Genomic DNA, 24,311 nt, shown 5'->3' on the forward strand with positions numbered 1-24,311 from the left:
CTAAATTCTTCATTGTATTCTGAAAGTTGTACAATTTTACTTAGTAATTTGTTTTTTACAGATTATTTCTGTGATTGCTACTTTGATCCCACCAGATAATTGTGAATATTTCTATTAGAATCCTCCTTAAGAGAGTTCTGAGAATTAGAATTAGCCCATTTAATCCTGACATGGTCTTTAGAATCAGGATATCATAATCCCAACAAAATCATATAAAGGAAAAGGAGGGAAAGTCATAAAAAGGAGGGAAAGGAGAAGATGAGGAGAAAGGATGCATATACATTGATATTTTCTATTACTCAAAATATCTTTGTTGTTTCCTTGGTGTCAAATATAATTTTAAAATTACATATATGTATAAGTGTTACATGAATAGAAATATGTATTTTAATCAGAAATACTGGTATATGGTATTTAGTGTATTTCATAGTGTTGAAAGTTAATTATATCTCCCATATCTTTATAGAGTATTGCTATATTTCAATTTCCTTTGAGTTCATTTATTTGAATTGGAGGCTTGTTTTAATGATTCACAGTGAAGTAGATGGCATGCGTTTCATTGGCAGCCATTCTGAAATATATCTTGAACTGGAAAAAGGCATATGTATATCTAATAGCTGATAAATTTTGTCTTATGTATGAGTGCAAATTATGTATGACAATAGCTAGATCTTTTGGTTTTCTTTGGTGGTTGCTTTATAATAAAATAATTTTTAATAACCATAATGAAGTGAAAGTTATTTCTAAATCCTCAGATAATGTCCCATACATGATGTAGGCTGTATTGTGACTATACTTTCAATCTATACATATATGCCAAAGAAGAACAAATATCTTTAAGCAGTCTTAGAAACTGAAAAGAAAAAATCAAATGGGAAAAATTGGACTAGTTTTCTTTCATTAATTTTCAAAAAGATTTCTAAACTAAATGTATTTTAATGTTATAAATTATTGGTTTAGTGTAAATGATAAGTGACAACAGAAAATTGTACTTTGTAGGAGACTTTCTGTAGTTGATTAAATGAAGTCCAGAACTGGAGAAATAAAGCATTTCATTGTTATACAAAGAAATGTGACTGTGAGTATAAAAATATAAGCAGTCATGAAGAAGACTAAAACTTTGAAAACTATGTAATTCCGAAAACAGAATTTGAAGATACTGGTATATTACTGAAACCTTGAGTGCTACTGTTGTGACAAAGACTACAAAGATAAATAATTCCAAGATGAAAAGTCACTGGACAGAGGAGAGGGGAAATGCCAGATCCTGTTCTAGTGCAACTCACCTCTGCTCCTGAACTTCAAGTATAGAGGGAGGAAGCCAATATACAAAATGAGCAGGAAACTCTCCCAGATAAGTGTACAGCAAACTTTCATTTTATTATTCAAAACTGAAAAATAGTAGTAAAAGTTAGGCACTAAGTCTTGGAGAATGCATTCCAGCAGCAAGAGACTTACAGGAAATATCATTGTCTTGAAAGTTTGGTGTTATATTCATTTGTTTATTTAAGTTATGTCAGGGCTAAAGCTTTATAAGCAAGATTTTTAGGGTAGGGTTAGGAACTTTTAGAGAAGACAGAACTTAAAATTTGGTGAAGCTAAGATTATCACCATTTAGACTGAAGATGGAATGTACTTAAAATAATATCAAATAATAAAAATCTTCTTGCATTTTTTCACAACTGTGTAGCACAAAATCAGCCTGAGAATATGATTTGGGTGATGTGGGAACCTGTTCAATAGAACTTTGTCTCCATTCTTTAGTTCCCAAAGACTGAAGAATCCACAGAGAAGGGCTTCTGTGAAACTCTGAGCTAACCAAAAAAGGAAGAAGCTGCCTTGCATTCACCCAGTAAGGAATCCTCTGAGAGAATTCTGAGACCTTGAGGGGAATATCAACTATAACTATACCCTACCACTGAAGAACTTCGAGGGAGGTGGGGAAGGGTGTACCATAACCTGAGGATCTCAGAAGATTTTGAGAACCCTTTTAATAAAGAATATTGAGATACACTAACATTCAGAGTCACACTATTTTGTATGATTCACATCTGAATATTGTATTTCAAGAAGAAATGGTTTCAGAGCTCTTTACCTTTTTGGATTTTAATCATTAGTTCTATTAAATAAACAGGTTTTCCCATGATTAAACAAAAAATAAGCATTCCTCTGAGAATAATAATAAAAACTATAGTGCTTAGATATGTTAAAGGACATAAAAATTTGTTTGACATCAATGACATATACTCCGATTTGAACAGGACATCTGAAAGAAAGAACAAACGGACCTGGTGTTATTATTTGGACATACATTTCCCAGAAATGATTCATATTACAAGTCCCCTGATCCAACCACTGAGAAGTGTTTGAGCCTCAAAAGCTCTGACTGTGTCAGTAAATTAATGTATTGATGGACTCAAAATCTGATGGCATTTTTTTTGTGGAACCTGGCAAAAAATGTTAGGAAGTAAAGTTGGTTGGATAGAGTAGGTAACTAGGGACACATTTCAGAAGGATATATCTTGCTCCTGTCCCACCTCCAATTGCTCATTCAGGGCCATTTGATAGTTTGTTATTGTTTGAAACTGGAATTATCTAGGCACCTGAAAAGAATGAAGATTAAAGACTCAGGGAATCTAGGTCCCCTTGTCACAATGCCTGGAAGATAGAAATTTGGGTAGCTGTGAAGATGAGGCAAAACAGTCAATTTTGTCTCCTCAATACTCTGATATTTTAGAGGCATTTGTGTCTTATAATGTGACTATTGGACTACTGAAACAATGCACCCCTAAAAAAATTAGGATTTCCCCCAAAATATCAAATTCAGAGAAGGAAAAGCTCCAGTTCAAAGAGAAACTTATCTCCCCAAATAGATATTTTACAGAGATCTAGCACTTTGTTGGACTACCTTTTAGGGTGAAACTGAATCCCAGACAATGATGGAACAATTGTGGTAATAGGGTACTACAACTTGGCCAGAACTTCTGAGGTTATATAACCTTGGCTGTATAGTTAAACTTTAATCTCAGTTCAGGTTCTTGAAAGTGGCCTTGGGGAAGTGACTGGATTTTTTATACCTCTTCCCAGAATAGCCACATAGACTAAATCTCTATTTTGTGCATTTCTCTATTAACTAGCTGTTTGAAATGATTCTTTGGCACAGACTATAGCTTTCAACTTTCATATCAGGTTTTCTCCTTCAACCATATGAATCCCAAGAATTGAACTAAGGTTGAAAGGTTTTCTAACTGCTTGGTCATCTTGCAAGCCCTTGCTAATAAAGTAAATTATTATTGCTATTTCTTCATGTAATTCTATACTATTCAGAGACTAATAGCTTCTGAATTTTGTTTTTGCTCTGAGTCGAGTTCCATTTGTTAAGAGCCCTAATCTACATCTATACTACAATGTAGAAAGAATATATTGTGTATTGTATGGATGCATCACCTGTTAATGAAAAAACCGATTGCCTATGCCTTAGACAGAAAATAGAATGTGGAGTATCTGGGATGCAAAAAGTATTCTGGGATAGAATCAGGCCTGGCAAGGTTCACATGGAAAAATGTGAGGAGATTGATAGAGAGTACTTGAGCACAGGCAACTAGACATGTAGGTTAAAATAATTGGGTTATTGTAGTTATGATCTAGTCAGAGTAAAGCTATATGGCCAAGATAATTTAAATAAATTTTGAGTCTGAGTCATATTTCAGGAAACATGGAGCTGGGAAAAAGAACCAACCCAAACTTTGACAAATGGCACCCAAGTTATAGCAAGTAGATCCCAAGTTTACAACCTAAAAAGGCCCAGGTCAAAAGTGGGGAAAAAGTCAGGCTAGCCAGATGAGAAGCCTGGTCAATTTTAAAAATTAACAAAACCAGACCAAAGTCAAAGCTTCCCTGAATAACTCAAGATTTGTGGCTGGGATGATTTCCTAGTAAAGGAGCACTGGAGGATAATGTGGAATGAGACATTTTTTAAAAAGCCCCTATTAATTAAAAAGCAGAACACAGAAGATGGGGCAACTCCCAAGGGCAGAGTATCTTGGGTGACAAGGGAGATGAACCTGGCTTCTATTTACACACAGACTGAATCCAGCAGAAGCAGAAGTAGATGGCAAAACCAGGGTTGAAGGGGGAACTTACTGGAGACCATAGCTGCAAGATAAGTCACATCAGGTTCTACCATGCTTAGCACAGCCTATAAGTCCAATCTTGTCCTATGAGAATTAAGGCTCAGTATTCATTGTATGCTAAAATGCATCCCTATGTTGGCTGCTATGACCAAAGTCAAGCTGAAAGTATAGTGCCCTCTCCCTGAAAAGACATGAACAGGAGCATGGCCAGATGCAGCACAGACTTTAAGCTAAAATAGAGTACACACAGGAGACAGGGAAAAGCAGATGTTTTATGAATTCTAGACCAGATTGTTTTACAAAATGAAGTCAGGGTAAGACTTTCTGCTTGCATATACAGCCACTTACAAAAGACAGACTAAAATTAAAAATGACACATTTTCCACTAAAAGTATTATACAGGATTTTGCTTAATAATACTAAGAAATGCCCTTAGTAATTTAAAAAATAAACACTCATTGATCTTAAATTTATATAAAGGAAAGAGAATATAGGTATTTTTTCCACATGAGATGCGTATATAATTTCAAATTGAAAGATAATGCTTAAAATCCTGTGGGGGAGAAAGATGGATTCTTGGAAGTACAAACAATCCTGAGAACTCAGAGGAGACAACTATGACTGCTCACATTCCTGGCCCAAGAAGAACTTGCCTAGTACCCTCTGGGCCCTCTGAACACAGGAACCTAGGAGCAATCAGAAACATGGCCCTTCCAGTCTCTGCCTGTGCCCAGAGCTGAAAGCCAGTCACCAGGAGTACTGACACAACTGAGAACAGAAGTAACACTTCTGCATCAAGCAACCTGCCTGGTGGCCTCAGGACACACAAAAGCAGGAGCAGTCTGGCACAGGAAAATTCCAGTTGCTGCCTGTACCCAGAGCTGACCAGGTACCACTAATCTCTGTACCCAGATCTGGCTGGGAAAAAAAGGTCTACAGAAGTGCTAACACACAGGCTTACAGGAGTGTCAGAGAAAGAAGACAAAGTAACACAGGAAACAACATGATGGTGAGAGGCAAGCACAAGAATCTAAGCAACAGAAACTAAGACTACTTGGCATCATCAGAACCCAGGTCTTGAACAAAAGCAAATACTGGATAATCAAACAGACTGGAGAAGCAAGATTTAAATTTAAAATCACATCTCATGATGATGATAGAGGACTTTAAGGAGGACATAAATAGGCACTCGAGCGGCAGGTCTCCTGCGGTACAGACACCGCCCGGACATGAAGGGACCTGGTCAACAGTTCTCTGCACCCAAATCCCATGGGAGGGAGAGCTAAAGTTTCAGAGGGGCAGTCACACTGGGAAGCCAGAAGAGACTACACTCTGCCCACATTTCTGACTCCAGAGGAAGACACCGAATGCCATCTGGGACCCCAGAGCATGGGGGCCCCAGGAAAAGGCGGCATAGACCCTCCTGGTTGCCACCCTCATGAAGAGCTCAAAAGCAAACCCCTACGAGCAACTTGAACCGCGTGACAACAGGTAAGACCAACTTTTCTGTTCCAAGCGACCTGCCTCATGGACTCAGGACACACAGAGGCAAAATTTCTCTGGGACCAGACACTTCTGGTTTTTAGCTGGAGCCCCAACCTCACTGATCCTGGCCAACAGCTCACTGCTCCCAAAATCCTTGGAAGAGAGAGCTCACCACCTGGACAGGTGGGCACTCCTGAGACTGCAGAGCAGTAGAGACCACCAATACTGCCCATTCCTGCCCACATCCCTGGCCCAAGAGGAAACTGTATAGGGGATCTGGGAACTGGAAGATAGAGGGAACTCGAGCAGCAGATCTCCAGCGGTCCAGACACCGCCCAGACCTCAAGGGACCCGGTCAACAGTTCACTGCACCCAAATCCCGTGGGAGGGAGAGCTAAACATTCACAGGGGCAGACACACTGGGAAGCTAGAAGAGACTACACTCTGCCCACATTTCTGACTCCAGAGGAAAATACCTAATGCCATCTGGGACCCCGGTGCACCGGGGCCTCTGGGAAAAGGCACACAGGCCCTCCTGGTTGCAGCCCTCACTGAGAGCTCAAAACCAAGCCCCCACAAGCAACTTCAGCCGTGGGACCACAGATAAGACCAACTTTTCTGCTCCAAGCAACCTTCCTGGTGAACTTAGGACACAGACCCACAGGAACAGCTGAAGACCAGTAGACAGGAAAGACTACACGCCCAAAAGCAGAAAACTGGGCTCCCATAACTGGCTAAAAGAAAACAGGAAAACAAGTCTACAGCACTCCTGACACACAGGCTTATAGGACAGTCTAGCCACTGTCAGAAATAGCAGAACAAGGTAACATGAGGGACAACCTGATGGCGAGAGGCAAGTGCAGGAAGCCAAGCAACAGAAACCATGACTACATGGCAGCTTCGGAGCCCAATTCTACCACCAAAGCAAACACTAAATATCAAAACACACTGGAAAAGCAAGATCCAGAATTAAAATCACATTTGATCATGATGATGGAGGACTTAAAGAAAGATATAAAGCACTCCCTTAGAGAAATGGAGGAAAACATAAATAAACAAGTAGAAGCCTATAGAGAGGAATCACGAAAACCCCTGAAATAATTCCAGGGACACAAATCAAACGGGTGAAAGAATTAAAAATAGAAATAGAAGCAATAAGGAAAGCAGAAAGAGAAACAACCCTGGATATAGAAAACCAAAGGAAGAGACAAGGAGCTGTAGATAGAAGCATCACCAACAGAATACAAGAGATAGAAGAGAGAATCTCAGAGGCAGAAGATACCAAAGATATCATGGACACAACAGTCAAAGATAATGTAAAACAGAAAAAGCTACTGGTCAAAACATACAGGAAATCCAGGCCTTAATGAAAAGATCAAACCTAAGGATAATAGGTATAGAAGAGAGTGAAGACTCTCAGTTCAAAGGACCAGTAAATATCTTCAACAAAATCATAGAAGAAAACTTCCCTAACCTAAGAAAGAGATGCCCATAAGCATGCAAGAAGCCTACAGAACTCCAAAGAGATTGGACGAGAAAAGAAACTCCTACCATCACATAATAGTCAAATCACAAAATGCACAAAACAAAGAAAGAATATTAAAAGCAGTAAGGGAAAAGGGTCAAGTAACATATAGAGGCAGACCTATCAGAATCACAACAGACTTCTCAACAGAGACTATAAAAACCTGAAGATCCTGGACAGATGTCATACAGACCCTAAGAGAACACAAATGCCATCCCAGGTTACTGAATCCAGCAAAACTCTCAATTAACATAGATGGAGAAACCAAGATATTACATGACAAAATCAAATTTACACAATATCTTTCTATAAATCCAACTCTACAAAGGATAGTAAATGGTAAAGCCCAACATAAGGAGGCAAACTACACCCTAGAAAAAGCAAGAAACTAATTGTCTTGGCAACAAAACAAAGAGAAGAAAAGCACACAAACATAATCTCACATCCAAATACGAATATAACAGGAAGCAACAATCACTATTCCTTAATATCTCTCAACATCAATGGACTCAACTCCCCAATAAAAAGACATAGATTAATAAACTGGATACACAATGAGGAACCTGCATTCTGCTGCCTACAGGAAACAAACCTCACAGACAAAGACAGACACTACCTTAGAGTGAAAGGCGGGAAAACAACTTTCCAAGCAAATGGTCTGAAGAAGCAAGCTGGAGTAGCTATTCTAATAGCGAATAAAATCGATTTTCAACCAAAAGTCATCAAAAAAGATAAGGAAGGAAATTTCATATTCATCAAAGGAAAAATCCACCAAGATGAACTCCCAATCTATGCTCCAAATACAAGGGCAACTACATACATAAAAGAAACCTTACTAAAGCTCAGAGCACACATTGCATCTCACACAATAATAGTAGGAGATTTCAACACCCCACTCTCATTAATGGACAGATGATGGAAACAGAAATTAAACAGAGACATAGACAAACTGAGAGACGTCATGAAGCAAATGGACTTAACAAATATTTATAGAACATTGTATCCTAAAACAAAAGGATATGCCTTCTTCTCACCAGCTCATGTTGCTTTCTCCAAAACTGAGCATATAATTGGTCATAAAACAGGCCTCAATAGAGAGATAGAAATAATCCCATGTGTCCTATCAGACTACCATGGACTAAAGCTGGTCTTCAACAACAATAAGTGAAGAATGCCGGCATATACATGGAAGTTGAACAATGATCTACTCAATGATACCCTGGTAAAGGAAGAAATAAAGAAATAAATTAAGACTTCTTAGTATTTAATGAAAATGAAGGTACAACATACCCAAACTTATGAGACATAATGAAAGCTCTGCTAAGAGGAAAACCCATAGCTCTGAGTGCCTGCATAAAGAAACAGGAGACAGAATATGTCAACAGCCTGACAGCACACCTAAAAGCTCAAGAACAAAAGGAAGCAAATACACCCAGGAGGAGTAGAAGGCAGGAAATAATCAAACTCAGAGCTGAAATCAGCCAAGTAGAAACAAAAAGGACCATAGAATCAACAGAACCAAAATTTGATTCTTTGAGAAAATCAACAAGATAGACAAACCCTTAGCCAGACTAACGAGAGGACACAGAGAGTCTGTCCAAATTAACAAAATCAGAAATGAAAACAGAGACATAACTACAGAATCAGAGGAAATTCAAAAAATCATCAGATCCTACTACAAAACCTATATTCAAGAAAACTTGATAATCTGGTGGAAATGGACAATTACCTAGACAGATACCCGGTAGCCAAGTTAAATCAGGAATTAGTAAACCATTTAAACATCCCCATAACTCCTAAAGAAATAGAAGTAGTCATTCAAAGTCTCCCAACCAAAAAGAGCCCAAGTCCAGATGGGTTCAGTGCAGAATTCTGTCAGACCTTCGTAGAAGACCTCATACCAATAATATCCAAAATATTCCACAAAATTGAAACAGATGGAGCGCTACTGAATTCCTTCTATGAATCCACAATTACTCTTATACCTAAACCACAGAAAGACCCAACAAAGAAAGAGAACTTCAGGCCAATTTCCCTTATGAATGTCAATGCAAAAATACTCAGTATAATTCTGGCAAACCGAATCCAAGAGCACATCAAAACAATCATCCATCATGATCAAGTAGGCTTCATCCCAGGCATGCAGGGATGGATTAATATAAGTTAAAACATCAACGTAATCCACTATAAATGTGAACTGAAAAATAAAAATCGCATGATCATTTCATTAGATGCTGAGAAAGCATTTGACAAAATTCAATATCCCTTCATGATAACAGTCCTGGAAAGAATAGGAATTCAAGGCTCATAGCTAAACGTAATGAAAGCCATATACAGCAAACAAGTAGCTAAAATTAAACTAAATGTAGAGAAACTTGAAGCAATCCCACTAAAATCAGGGATGAGAAAAGGTTTCCCACTCTCTCCCTACTTATTCAATACAGTTCTCCAATCCTATCCATAGCAATCAGAAAACAATAGGAGATCAAAGGGATACCGATTGGAAAGGAAGAAGTCAAAACATCACTATTTGCAGATGATATGATTGTATACTTAAGTGATCCAAAAGTTCCACCAGAGAACTACTAATCCTGATAAACACCTTCAGCAAAGTGGCTGGGTATAAAATTAACTCAAATGAGTCAATAGCTTTCCTCTACACAAAAGAGAAACGAGCCGAGAAAGAAATTAGGAAGATGACACACTGCATAATAGTCCCAAATAATATAAAATACCTTGGTATATCTTTAAACAAGCAAGTGAAAGATCTGTATAATAAGAAGTTCAAGCCTCTAGAGAAAGAAATTGAAGAAGATCTCAGAAGATGGAAAGATCTCCCACGCTCATGGATTGGCAGGATTAATATAGTAAAAATGGCCATTTTACCAAAAGCGACAGAGACAGACATATAGACCAGTGGAATAGAATTAAAGACCCAGAAATGAACCCACACATCTATGGTCACTTGATCTTTGACAAAGGAGCCAAAACCATCCAATGGAAAAAAGATAGCATTTTCAGCAAATGGTGCTGGTTCAACTGGAGGTCAGCATGTAGAAGAATGCAGATCGATCCATGCTTATCACCCTGTACAAAGTTTAAGTCCAAGTAGATCAATTACCTACACATCAAACCAGATATACTCAAACTAATAGAAGGAAATGTGGGGAAGAATCTCGAACACATGGGCACTGGAGAAAATTTCCTGAACAAAACACCAATGGCTTATGCTCTAAGATCAAGAATCAACAAATGGGATCTCATAAAACTGCAAAGCTTCTGTAAGGCAAAGGACACTGTTGTTAGGACAAAACAGCAACCAACAGATTGCGAAAAGATCTTTACCAATCCTACAACTGATAGAGGACTTATATCCAAAATATACAAAGAACTCAAGAAGTTAAACTGCAGGGAGACAAATAACCCTATTAAAAAGTGGGGTTCAGAGCTAAACAAAGAAATCACAGCTGAGGAATGCTGAATGGCTGAGAAACACCTAAAGAAATGTTCATCATCTTTAGTCATAAGGGAAATGCAAATCAAAACAACCCTGAGATTTCACCTCACACCAGTGAGAATGGCTAAGATCAAAAACTCAGGTGACAGCAAATGCTGGAGAGGATGTGGAGAAAGAGGAACACTCCTCCATTGTTGTTGGGATTGCAGACTGGTACAACCATTCTGGAAATCAGTCTGGAGGTTCCTCAGAAAAGTGGACATTGAACTACCTGAGGATCCAGCTATATCTCTCTTGAGCATATACCCAAAAGATGCCTCAACATATAACAAAGACACATGCTCCACTATGTTCATATCAGCCTTATTTATCATAGCCAGAAGCTGGAATGAACCCAGATGCCCTTCAACAGAGGAATGGATACAGAAAATGTGGTACATTTACACAGTGGAATATTTATCAGCTATCAAAAACAATGACTTTATGAAATTCATAGGCAAATGGATGGAATTGGAAAATATCATCCTGAGTGAGGTAACCCAATCACAGAAAGACATACATGGTATGCACCTACTGATAAGTGGCTATTAGCCCAAATGCTTGAATTACCCTACATGCCTAGAACAAATGAAACTCAAGACAGATGATCAAAATGTGAATGCTTCACTCCTTCTTTAAAAGGGAACAAGAATACCTTTGGCAGGGAAGAGAGAGGCAAAGATTAAAACAGAGACTGAAGGAACACCCATTCAGAGCCTGCCCCACATGTGGCCCATACATATACAGCCACCCAATTAGACAAGATGGATGAAGCAAAGAAGTGCAGACTGACAGGAGCCGGGTGTAGATCGCTCCTGAGAGACACAGCCAGAATACAGCAAATACAGAGGCGAATGCCAGCAGCAAACCACTGAACTGAGAATAGGACCCCCGTTGAAGGAATCAGAGAAAGAACTGGAAGAGCTTGAAGGGGCTCAAGACCCCATATGTACAACAATGCCAAGCAACCAGAGCTTCCAGGGACTAAGCCAATACCTAAAGACTATACATGGACTGACCCTGGACTCTGACCTCATAGATAGCAATGAATATCCTAGTAATAGCACCAGTGTAAGGGGAAGCCCTGGGTCCTGCTAAGACTGAACCCCCAGTGAACTAGACTGTTGGGGGGAGGGCGGCAATGGGGGGAGGGTTGGGAGGGAAACACCCATAAAGAAGGGGAGGGGGAGGGGGATGTTTGCCCGGAAACCGAAGAATTATTATTAAGTATTAAATAAATTTTTTAAAAAATCCAAAAAAAAGAAACAAACAGAAATTATGAACCAAATGAATTTAACATATTTAAAGAACATTTCATCCTAAAACAAAATAATATAGTTCTTCTCAGCTCCTCATGATACTATCTCAAAAAATGACCATATAATCAGTCACAAAACAGGCTACAACAGATACAAAAAGATTGAAATACTTCTCTCAGCTCACCATGGACAAAGGTGACTTCAAAAAAACCACAAAGGACAGAACACATATACATAGAAGTTAAACAAATCTCTATGCAATGATAACTTGATCAAGGAAAAAATAAGAAAGAAATTAAAGACATTAAAATTAAGGAAATTAAAGAAATTAAATTAGAATTTAATGAAAATGAAGGCACAATATACTGAGAAAGCATTTGAGAAAAATCAACCCCCCCTTCATGTTAAATGTCTTGGAAAGCTCAGGAATTGAAGGCCCATACCTAAACAAATTAAAAGTAATATATAGCGAAATAGTGGCCAATATAAAACTAAGCGTAGAGAAACTTGAAGCAATCCCACTAAAATCATGGAATAGACAAGACTCCCACTCTCTTCCTCCATATTCAATGTAGTACTCAAAGTCCTAGCCTCCTAGCCAGAGCAATCAGACAACAAAAGGTGGTCAAATGCATACAAATTGGAGAGGAAAAAGTCAAAATATCACTATTTGTAGATGATATGATAAATACTTAAGTGAACCCAAATGTTCCACCAGATAACTACTAAGCCTGATAAACAACTTCAGCGAAGTGGCTGGATGTTAAATTTACTCAAACAAATGAGTAACCTTCTTTTACTCAAAGTATATACATGCTGAGAAACAAATTAGGGAAACAACACCCTTCACAATATTCACAAAGAACATAAAATACATTGGTATGATTCTAACCAAGCAAGTGAATGATCAGTATGACAAGGACTTGAAGTCTCTGAAGAAAGAAATTGAAAAAGAACTCAGAAGATTGAGGTCTCCTATGCTCTTGGATGGTCAAGATTAAGTTTGTAAAAATGGCTATCTTGCCAAAAACAATCAACAGATTCAATGCAATACCCATCAAAATTCCAACACAATTCTTCATAGAGTTGGAAGGAGCAATTTGCAAATTCATTTGGAATAGCAAAAACCCAGCATAGTTAAAACTATTCTCAACTTCTGGGGGAATCACCATCCCTGACCTCAGGCCATATTACAGAGCAACAGGCTAAAACTGTATGGTACTGGTACAGATACAGGGAGGTAGATCAATGGAATAAAATTGAAGACCCAGAAATGAACCTATGCACCTATAGCCATTTGATCTTTGACAAAGGTGATAAAACCATCCAGTGGAAAAAAGATAGCATTTTCACCAAATGGTGCTGTTTCAATTGGAGGTCAGCATGTAGAAGAATGAATGCAAATCAATCCATTCTTATTGCACTGTATAAACTTAAGTCTAAGTGGATCAAGGACCTCCACATAAAACCATATACACTGAATCTAATAGAACAGAAAGTGGGAAAGAGACTTTAATACATAGAATTAGGAGAAAATTTCCTGAACAGATTACCAATAGCTTATGCTCTAAGATCAAGAATCGACAAATGGGACCTCATAAAATTGCAAAGCTTCTGTAAGGAAAAGAAACTGTCAATAAGACAAAACAGCAACACACTGAATTTAAGGCTTATGAGAAATCTCCCTATGATAAGGATCACCAGTCTATATCATAGGCTGCCAGGCTTCCTTATGTTTGAGACTTTGTTTTTATGTCTCCCTCCATTTTCTTGCATGGGAGTGGAGGCAGTTTCCTGTAATTATCCTACTTCTATGACTTTAAGCTGCCCTGTTATCACTTTCATGCTTCTTGGTGCTTTCTTCTATTTTTCTATTTAGAATATGACCTTTCCTTGTTACCCTGACTCCTCTTATCTACAAAGCCACACACAGAAAAATTCGAATCTTCATTTTAGCCCAGAAGTTGTACATGCTGTTTTCCAGATGAGACAAAACAGTAATTTTAAAGGAAAAATCACGTTCAAGCGTCCAAATCTAGAACTACTTTATGTGGAAGTCATATAGTGTTTGAATCCTTAACCTGCAACACAGACTAAGGACTCATTGTCCAATTATTTCAATATCTTCTTTAAGATTTAGTTTTACGGGGTTGGGGATTTAGCTCAGTGGTAGAGCGCTTGCCTAGCAAGCGCAAAGCCCTGGCTTCAGTCCCCAGTTACGAAAAAAAGAAAAAAGATTTAGTTTTACATATGTGTACATGTGTGGAGGTGAGTATCTATGAGTGTATATGAGCACATAATTGCAGGAGAATTTGGAGTCTAGAAGAGGGTATTGGATTCCCTACAGCTTGAGTTGTAGATAGTTGTAAGCATCTAGTATGCTAGGAACCAAAGAGAACAAGAATTCTTAACTTCTGAACCTTTGCACTAGCCCCAATGCCTTTCTTTAAAATATTCTTCATAGCATCCAGTATTTCTCTGATTTTCAGCAACCCAAACAGTGTAGCTTTATAGCAATTTGTAGCATGTAATGTAACTTCACGTTTATTATTTCACTCAGTTCTATTCTTAATTTGACCTCTTGACTAAAACATTTGATATTTGATAGAACCAAGTTATAAAAGCTTACCTGGTAGGACAATACTTCTCTTTTTCTCCTGATTAGTAGTTACATTGTAAATGGAGCAAGAAATAGGACCTTGTACTCTGTTCTTCAGAAGAATTCTGCTCTTCAAATATAATAACCCAGCTCTATCCTCAAAATCATATGTGGTTGAATGTGAAGTTATATTCCCCTCGCTGTCTTTCCATGTCATCTCAACAGGTGGTGTCAAACTTCCTGAAGTACATTCCACCAGTACCCCTCCTGTATCTGGAAACTGAATGGTAACCTGCATATCCACACTCATAGCTAGGAATAAAAGAAAGATGGCATTTTGATTCAGTGTGGATTCAAGAGTTGAGAAGACAGCGATATCAATACTCTGTAGAAAGATAAATCAATTCAATAAAACATAATTAAATTTCAAAGGATTTTTGCACAGGTACATGTGACCTGATAGATGAATATTAAAATTTTCATATATGCATTTATACATATGTGAAATTTCATATGTAATAATTCAAATTACTAGCATTGAATTAGCATATAATAACTTGAAATGATAATAATATTTCATTTTTACTTTAATGGTATATTTTAACATGTCTTTCATTATTATGTAATGGTATAGCATAATGGTTCAGTATATTTATATAATAGAAGACAGATAAATTGATTTTGAGTGAGCACATGTTGGAATTCACTACAACTAAAAAAATAACAAAATATTCATAGTAAATTATTTAAAACTTATATTTTAAAACAATTTGCAAAACATTTATATAGTATATTAAGATTTATTGAAAAGTATACATATACACATAAGCACGCCCACAAATACATTATGTGCATGCATTTCTGTATATATACATACATGTATGTACATGTGTGTTTTATATTTGATGTGTATATGTGGTATAAACTCAGACATTGATGTATAAGAAACAAATTATTTTAGCTTTGTGTTGAGAATAATTCATGATTTCATAGCTCTGGGACTAAGGACATTTCACAATGAATTCACTGTATTATTATGTTTTATTTATATTCTCAGGTGGAAGCAATTACCACTTTCATCAAACAAATATCTTTTTCCAGAAAATGGAGTCCATCCCAGAAACTATGGCTAGGTACAATGTAGAGATCAAAGGACTATAGGGAGTCCAATCCAGTAGGTACAATTACATTATAACTTCTACTTAGGGAACATAGCCAAAGTGGGGGTGGAAAAATTGTTAAAGTCAGAATACAAGAGGCCTGCACTGAGACAGTCTCTCCTAGAAATGTCAGCATAAACAAGACTGAAACAATAGCAACATCAACAGGCATAATAAAATAGGAGGAAAATTTGCAGGGTCTCATACAAGATAAAGAAATTCAAGAAATTAATGATTGCTGTCAAAACAAGTCTCCTTTATTAGTTGTTCAATGCAGAATGGCCTGCCCTGTTGTATATACATATGTATATTTATATATTTGTGTGTATATGTGCATATATATATGGTTGTATGATGCCTGATTGCATTATTGTATGACAATAATAATTTTAGAAAAAGAAACTATCAACGTAAAAGTGGGGGTAGGACATAAGAATTAGAATTAGGATACATGGGAGGGACAGAATTAGAGAAACTGATATAATTCTAATTGTAAGTAAGAGTATATTACAGATATATTGAAATTGTAATTGTATCATTCCTTCCTTTCCTTTTCTCCCTTCAACCTGTCCCATACCTCTCTCCCTCTCTCCCTCTCTCCCTCTCCCTCCCTCTCTCTCTCCCTCTCTCTCTCTCTCTCTCTCCTTCTCTCTCTCTCTCTCTCTCTCTCAAATTCATATCCTCTTTTTTTCATGATTGTAGCAAATATACTATTTTTGTTGCTTTGTTTTAGTTGGTTTCTTTTTGAAACCAGATCTTATTACATAGCTATAATTGCCTGAAACTCCTGATGAACCTCAAGCAGGCTTTTAACTTACAGTCACCTGTCTTTGCCTCCCAAGTGTTAGGATTAAAGGCTGTCTCTTCTTTACTTGGCTGACAATTTTCTTTGCTGTACATAAACATTTATTTTCATGAAGTCAAATTTGCCTATTGTTGGCCTTATTTCATGTGTTACTGTGTAGTGAATGCTACAAAGTTCAGTTTTGCTTCTACATAGAAGCAAAAGTCTTCAAGGATGACACAGTCATTGCAAACAGGATCTCACAGCAGTTTCAGTAACCTGCAATAGGCCTGCTTAAGACTGAGCCTGCGTTGATTATTAAGGGAATTGCTTATGGGACACTATCAGTTTGTGCTGAACTATTGGTAGATATTTTTTTTTATTAACTTGAGTATTTCTTATATACATTTCGAGTGTTATTCCCTTTCCCAGTTTCCGGGCAAACATCCCCCTCCCCCCTCCCCTTCTTTATGGGTGTTCCCCTCCCAACCCTCCCCCCATTGCCGCCCTCCCCCCATAGACTAGTTCACTGGGGGTTCAGTCTTAGCAGGACCCAGGGCTTCCCCTTCCACTGGTGCTCTTACTAGGATATTCATTGCTACCTATGGGGTCAGAGTCCAGGGTCAGTCCATGTATAGTCTTTAGGTAGTGGCTTAGTCCCTGGAAGCTCTAGTTGCTTGGCATTGTTGTACTTTTGGGGTCTCGAGCCCCTTCAAGCTCTTCCAGTTCTTTCTCTGATTCCTTCAATAGGGGACCTATTCTCAGTTCAGTGGTTTGCTGCTGGCATTCGCCTCTATATTTGCTGTATTCTGGCTGTGTCTCTCAGGAGCGATCTACATCCGGCTCCTGTCGGTCTGCACTTCTATGCTTCATCCATCTTGTCTAATTGGGTGGCTGTATATGTATGGGCCACATGTGGGGCAGGCTCTGAATGGGTGTTCCTTCAGTCTCTGTTTTAATCTTTGCCTCTCCCTTCCCTGCCAAGGGTATTCTTTTTCCTCATTTAAAGAAGGAGTGAAGCATTCACATTTTGATCATCCGTCTTGAGTTTCGTTTGTTCTAGGGATCTAGGGTAATTCAAGCATTTGGGCTAATAGCCACTTATCAATAAGTGCATACCATGTATGTCTTTCTGTGATTGGGTTAGCTCACTCAGGATGATATTTTCCAGTTCCAACCATTTGCCTACAAATTTCATAAACTCGTTGTTTTTGATAGCTGAGTAATATTCCATTGTGTAGATGTACCACATTTTCTGTATCCATTCCTCTGTTGAAGGGCATCTGGGTTCTTTCCATTTTCTGGCTATTATAAATAAGGCTGCGATGAACATAGTGGAGCACGTGTCTCTTTTATATGTTGAGGCATCTTTTGGGTATATGCCCAAGAGAGGTATAGCTGGATCCTCAGGCAGTTCAATGTCCAATTTTCTGAGGAACCTCCAGACTGATTTCCAGAATGGTTTTACCAGTCTGCAATCCCACCAACAATGGAGGAGTGTTCCTCTTTCTCCACATCCTCGCCAGCATCTGCTGTCACCTGAGTTTTTGATCTTAGCCATTCTCACTGGTGTGAGGTGAAATCTCAGGGTTGTTTTGATTTGCATTTCCCTTATGACTAAAGATGTTGAACATTTCTTTAGGTGTTTCTCAGCCATTTGGCATTCCTCAGCTGTGAATTCTTTGTTTAGCTCTGAACCCCATTTTTAATAGGGTTATTTGTTTCCCTGCGGTCTAACTTCTTGAGTTCTTTGTATATTTTGGATATAAGTCCTCTATCAGTTGTAGGATTGGTAAAGATCTTTTCCCAATCTGTTGGTTGCCGTTTTGTCCTAACCACAGTGTCCTTTGCCTTACAGAAGCTTTGCAGTTTTATGAGATCCCATTTGTCGATTCTTGATCTTAGAGCATAAGCCATTGGTGTTTTGTTCAGGAAATTTTTTCCAGTGCCCATGTGTTCCAGATGCTTCCCTAGTTTTTCTTCTATTAGTTTGAGTGTGTCTGGTTTGATGTGGAGGTCCTTGATCCACTTGGACTTAAGCTTTGTACAGGGTGATAAGGATGGATCGATCTGCATTCTTCTACATGCTGACCTCCAGTTGAACCAGCACCATTTGCTGAAAATGCTATCTTTTTTCCATTGGATGGTTTTGGTTCCTTTGGCAAAAATCAAGTGCCCATAGGTGTGTGGGTTCATTTCTGGTTTTCAATTCTGTTCCATTGGTCTATCTGTCTGTCTCTGTACAAATACCATGCAGTTTTTATCACTATTGCTCTGTAATACTGCTTGAGTTCAGGGATAGTGATTCCCCCTGAAGTCCTTTTATTGTTGAGGATAGCTTTAGCTATCCTGGGTTTTTTGTTATTCCAGATGAATTTGCAAATTGTTCTGTCTAACTCTTTGAAGAATTGGATTGGTATTTTGATGGGGATTGCATTGAATCTGTAGATTGCTTTTGGTAAAATGGCCATTTTTACTAAATTAATCCTGCCAATCCATGAGCATGGGAGATCTTTCCATCTTCTGAGGTCTTCTTCAATTTCTTTCCTCAGTGTCTTGAAGTTCTTATTGTACAGATCTTTTACTTGCTTGGTTAAAGTCACACCGAGGTACTTTATATTATTTGGGTCTATTATGAAGGGTGTTGTTTCCCTAATTTCTTTCTCGGCTTGTTTCTCTTTTGTATAGAGGAAGGCAACTGATTTATTTGAGTTAATTTTATACCCAGCCACTTTGCTGAAGTTGTTTATCAGCTTTAGTAGTTCTCTGGTGGAACTTTTGGGATCACTTAAATATACTATCATGTCATCTGCAAATAGTGATATTTTGACCTCTTCTTTTCCGATCTGTATCCCTTTGATCTCCTTTTGTTGTCTGATTGCTCTGGCTAGAACTTCAAGAACTATATTGAATAAGTAGGGAGAGAGTGGGCAGCCTTGTCTAGTCCCTGATTTTAGTGGGATTGCTTCAAGTTTCTGTCCATTTACTTTAATGTTAGCAACTGGTTTGCTGTATATGGCTTTTACTATGTTTAGGTATGGGCCTTGAATTCCTATTCTTTCCAGGACTTTTATCATGAAGGGGTGTTGAATTTTGTCAAATGCTTTCTCAGCATCTAATGAAATGATCATGTGGTTCTGTTCTTTCAGTTTGTTTATATAATGGATCACGTTGATGGTTTTCCATATATTAAACCATCCCTGCATGCCTGGGATGAAGCCTACTTGGTCATGGTGGATGATTGTTTTGATGTGCTCTTGAATTCGGTTTGCCAGAATTTTATTGAGTATTTTTGCGTTGATATTCATAAGGGAAATTGGTCTGAAGTTCTCTTTCTTTGTTGTGTCTTTGTGTGGTTTAGGTATGAGAGTAATTGTGGCTTCGTAGAAGGAATTCGGTAGGGCTCCATCTGTTTCAATTTTGTGGAATAGTTTGGATAATATTGGTATGAGGTCTTCTATGAAGGTTTGATAGAATTCTGCACTAAACCCGTCTGGACCTGGGCTCTTTTTGGTTGGGAGACCTTTAATGACTGTTTCTATTTCCTTAGGAGTTATGGGGTTGTTTAACTGGTTTATCTGTTCCTGATTTAACTTCGATACCTGATATCTGTCTAGGAAATTGTCCATTTCCTGAAGATTTTCAAATTTTGTTGAATATAGGTTTTTATAGTAAGATCTGATGATTTTTTGAATTTCCTCCGAATCTGTAGTTATGTCTCCCTTTTCATTTCTGATTTTGTTCATTTGGACACACTCTCTGTGTCCTCTCGTTAGTCTGGCTAAGGGTTTATCTATCTTGTTGATTTTCTCAAAGAACCAACTTTTGGTTCTGTTGATTCTTTCTATGGTCCTTTTTGTTTCTACTTGGTTGATTTCAGCTCTGAGTTTGATTATTTCCTGCCTTCTACTCCTCCTGGGTGTATTTGCTTCTTTTTGTTCTAGAGCTTTTAGGTGTGCTGTCAAGCTGCTGACATATGCTCTTTCCTGTTTCTTTCTGCAGGCACTCAGCGCTATGAGTTTTCCTCTTAGCACAGCTTTCATTGTGTCCCATAAGTTTGAGTAAGTTGTATCTTCATTTTCATTAAATTCTAAAAAGTTTTTAATTTCTTTCTTTATTTCTTCCTTGACCAGGTTATCATTGAGTAGAGCATTGTTCAATTTCCACGTATATGTGGGCATTCTTCCCTTATTGTTATTGAAGACCAGTTTTAGGCCGTGGTGGTCCGATAGCACGCATGGGATTATTTCTATCTTTCTGTACCTGTTGAGGCCTGTTTTTTGACCAATTATATGGTCAATTTTGGAGAAAGTACCATGAGGAGCTGAGAAGAAGGTATATCCTTTTGCTTTAGGATAGAATGTTCTATAAATATCCGTTAAGTCCATTTGGCTCATGACTTCTCTTAGTCTGTCTACATCACTGTTTAATTTCTGTTTCCATGATCTGTCCATTGATGAGAGTGGGGTGTTGAAATCTCCCACTATTATTGTGTGAGGTGCAATGTGTGTTTTGAGCTTTAGTAAGGTTTCTTTTACGTATGTAGTTGCCCTTGTATTTGGGGCATAGATATTTAGGATTGAGAGTTCATCTTGGTTGATTTTTCCTTTGATGAATATGAAGTGTCCTTCCTTATCTTTTTTGATGACTTTTAGTTGGAAATTGATTTTATTTGATATTAGAATGGCTACTCCAGCTTGCTTCTTCTGACCATTTGCTTGGAAAGTTGTTTTCCAGCCTTTCACTCTGAGGTAGTGTCTGTCTTTGTCTCTGAGGTGTGTTTCCTGTAGGCAGCAGAATGCAGGGTCCTCGTTGCGTATCCAGTTTGTTAATCTATGTCTTTTTATTGGGGAGTTGAGGCCATTGATATTGAGAGATATTAAGGAATAGTGATTATTGCTTCCCGTTATATTCATATTTGGATGTGAGGTTATGTTTGTGTGCTTTCATTCTCTTTGTTTTGTTGCCAAGACGATTAGTTTCTTGCTTCTTCTAGGGTATAGCTTGCCTCCTTATGTTGGGCTTTACCATTTATTATCCTTTGTAGTGCTGGATTTGTAGAAAGATATTGTGTAAATTTGGTTTTGTCATGGAATATCTTGGTTTCTCCATCAATGTTAATTGAGAGTTTTGCTGGATACAGTAATCTGGGCTGGCATTTGTGTTCTATTAGGGTCTGTATAACATCAGTCCAGGATCTTCTGGCCTTCATAGTTTCTGGCGAGAAGTCTGGTGTGATTCTGATAGGTCTCCCTTTATATGTTACTTGACCTTTTTCCCTTACTGCTTTTAATATTCTTTCTTTATTTTGTGCGTTTGGTGTTTTGACAATTATGTGACGGGAGGTGTTTCTTTTCTGGTCCAATCTATTTGGAGTTCTGTAGGCTTCTTGTATGTCTATGGGTATCTCTTTTTTTAGGTTAGGGAAGTTTTCTTCTATGATTTTGTTGAAGATATTTACTGGTCCTTTGAGCTGGGAGTCTTCACTCTCTTCTATACCTATTATCCTTAGGTTTGATCTTCTCATTGAGTCCTGGATTTCCTGTATGTTTTAGACCAGTAGCTTTTTCCGCTTTACATTATCTTTGACAGTTGAGTCAATGATTTCTATGGAATCTTCTGCTCCTGAGATTCTCTCTTCCATCTCTTGTATTCTGTTGGTGAAGCTTGTATCTACAGCTCCTTGTCTCTTCTTTTGGTTTTCTATATCCAGGGTTGTTTCCATGTGTTCTTTCTTGATTGCTTCTATTTCCATTTTTAATTCCTTCAACTGTTTGATTGTGTTTTCCTGGAATTCTTTCAGGGATTTTTGCGATTCCTCTCTGTAGGCTTTTACTTGTTTATTAATGTTTTCCTGTGCTTCCCTAAGTGTGTTCATGTCTTTCTTGAAGTCCTCCAGCATCATGATCAAATATGATTTTGAAACTAGATCTTGCTTTTCTGGTGTGTTTGGATATTCCATGTTTGTTTTGGTGGGAGAATTGGGCTCCGATGATGGCATGTAGTCTTGGTTTCTGTTGCTTGGGTTCCTGCGCTTGCCTCTCGCCATCAGATTATCTCTAGTGTTACTTTGTTCTGCTATTTCTGACAGTGGCTAGACTGTCCTATAAGCCTGTGTGTCAGGAGTGCTGTAGACCTGTTTTCCTCTCTTTCAGTCAGTTATGGGGACAGAGTGTTCTGCTTTCGGGCGTGTAGTTTTTCCTCTCTACAGGTCTTCAGCTGTTCCTGTGGGCCTGTGTCTTGAGTTCACCAGGCAGCTTTCTTGCAGCAGAAAATTTGGTCTTACCTGTGGTCCCGAGGCTCAGGTTCGCTCGTGGGGTGCTGCCCAGGGGCTCTCTGCAGCGGCAGTAACCAGGAAGACCTGTGCCGCCCCTTCCCGGAGCTTCAGTACACCAGGGTTCCAGATGGTCTTTGGCTTTTTCCTCTGGCGTCCGAGATGTGTGTGCAGGGAGCAGTCTCTTCTGGTTTCCCAGGCTTGTCTGCCTCTCTGAAGGTTTAGCTCTCCCTCCCACGGGATTTGGGTGCAGAGAACTGTTTATCCGGTCTGTTTCCTTCAGGGTCCGGCGGTGTCTGTGGCAGGGGTCCTGCTGCTCCTGGGCCCTCCCCCGCGGGAGCCCAGAGGCCTTATACAGTTTCCTCTTGGGCCAGGGATGTGGGCAGGGGTGAGCAGTGTTGGTGGTCTCTTCCACTCTGCAGCCTCAGGAGTGCCCACCTGACCAGACGGTTGGGTCTCTCTCTCACCGGGTCTGGGAGCAGAGAGCTGCTGCGGGCCGGGATCCGCGGGTGTGGGACTTCCGGTAAACACAGAATGTGCCCGGTCCTAGAGAAATTCTGCTTCCGTGTGTCCCAAGCTCACCAGGCAGCTTTCTTGCAGCAGAAAATTTGGTCTTACCTGTGGTCCCGAGGCTCAGGTTTGCTCGTGGGGTGCTGCCCAGGGGCTCTCTGCCTATTGGTAGATTTTAAGGCAGAGGTAATCATTGTCTTCTGTTTTGTGTGTTCACCATGCCCCAGCAGATAATCTGCAACATGTGGCCACACAAACAGTCCTGGTTACAAAGCAATGGGTTATAATTCAAAGCAAAAAGCATAAATGTGAAAAGGGGACAGATCAAGAGGAGAGGAAGTGACAAGAGTGAAAGGAGAATAAAAGTATTGGAGCCAAGTAAGCAGATTGCCTGAAAAGCATGCATTAAATTGTCTAAGGAAAAATTTCATCAATAAAATTTGGAGGATGTCTCTACCTTGGGTGAGTACTGTGATCTGTAAGAGAAGGAAGACCATGAAGAATCCAGGTAAACAGGAAGCTGAAGGCTCCATCACACCTGAAAATTTAAATTTAAAATGTGGCATCAAAATTGGTGCATTAAGAACAAGACAACACTGAGAAAAGCAACAAGAAACCATTCTGTAATCCCACCTTTTGGGAAAATTCCCATTACAAGGGAAAATATTAATGGCTGGTTCCTCTCCTCTAAAGTGATCTCTTCTAGAGTCCTGTCCTGTTTTGCATTTGTCTCTATGCTTTCAGGAAATTAACTTTACTGAATGGAGAATCATTCATCCATAAGAAGAATAAAATCCTGTCATTTTCAGCAAAACAAGTAGAACTGGAAGACATAGTATTTAGTAAAACAAGTCAAACACAGAAAAAATATTATCTTGTATTTGTGGAACCAAGCAATATAAACCTAGATAATTACTTCAGAACAAAGTTAACCTAAACAATTCTTTCAGAAGATGAGAGACAGAGTCACCATTTCACACCATCCGTATTTACAACCAGTGTAAATCAATATCCATGAAAGTGGCACTGTCTTGATGGAAAATTGAAGTTATAATTTTTTACATTGGCGAAGAATTTATATATTGA

The 24,311-nt window shown here is 38.6% G+C and overlaps 1 protein-coding gene across 1 annotated transcript in view; it reads right to left on the bottom strand.

Moving 5' to 3' along the window:
• The window catches only part of LOC100911818 (selection and upkeep of intraepithelial T-cells protein 10-like), a 42,017-nt gene extending 18,259 nt beyond the window's left edge, over positions 1–23,758 (bottom strand). The window contains exons 1-4 of the mRNA XM_017593925.2: positions 23,683–23,758; positions 14,528–14,809; positions 2,096–2,266; positions 1,287–1,391 (exon numbers count right to left, since the gene is read on the bottom strand). Of these exons, the coding sequence (XP_017449414.2) occupies positions 1,287–1,391; positions 2,096–2,266; positions 14,528–14,809; positions 23,683–23,758 (634 nt within the window). The remainder of the gene's footprint in view (positions 1–1,286; positions 1,392–2,095; positions 2,267–14,527; positions 14,810–23,682) is intronic.
• Between the last annotated feature and the right edge of the window lie 553 nt (positions 23,759–24,311).

Source organism: Rattus norvegicus, chromosome 5, assembly GCF_036323735.1.
Source record: "Rattus norvegicus strain BN/NHsdMcwi chromosome 5, GRCr8, whole genome shotgun sequence".
Taxonomy (NCBI): Eukaryota; Metazoa; Chordata; class Mammalia; order Rodentia; family Muridae; genus Rattus; species Rattus norvegicus.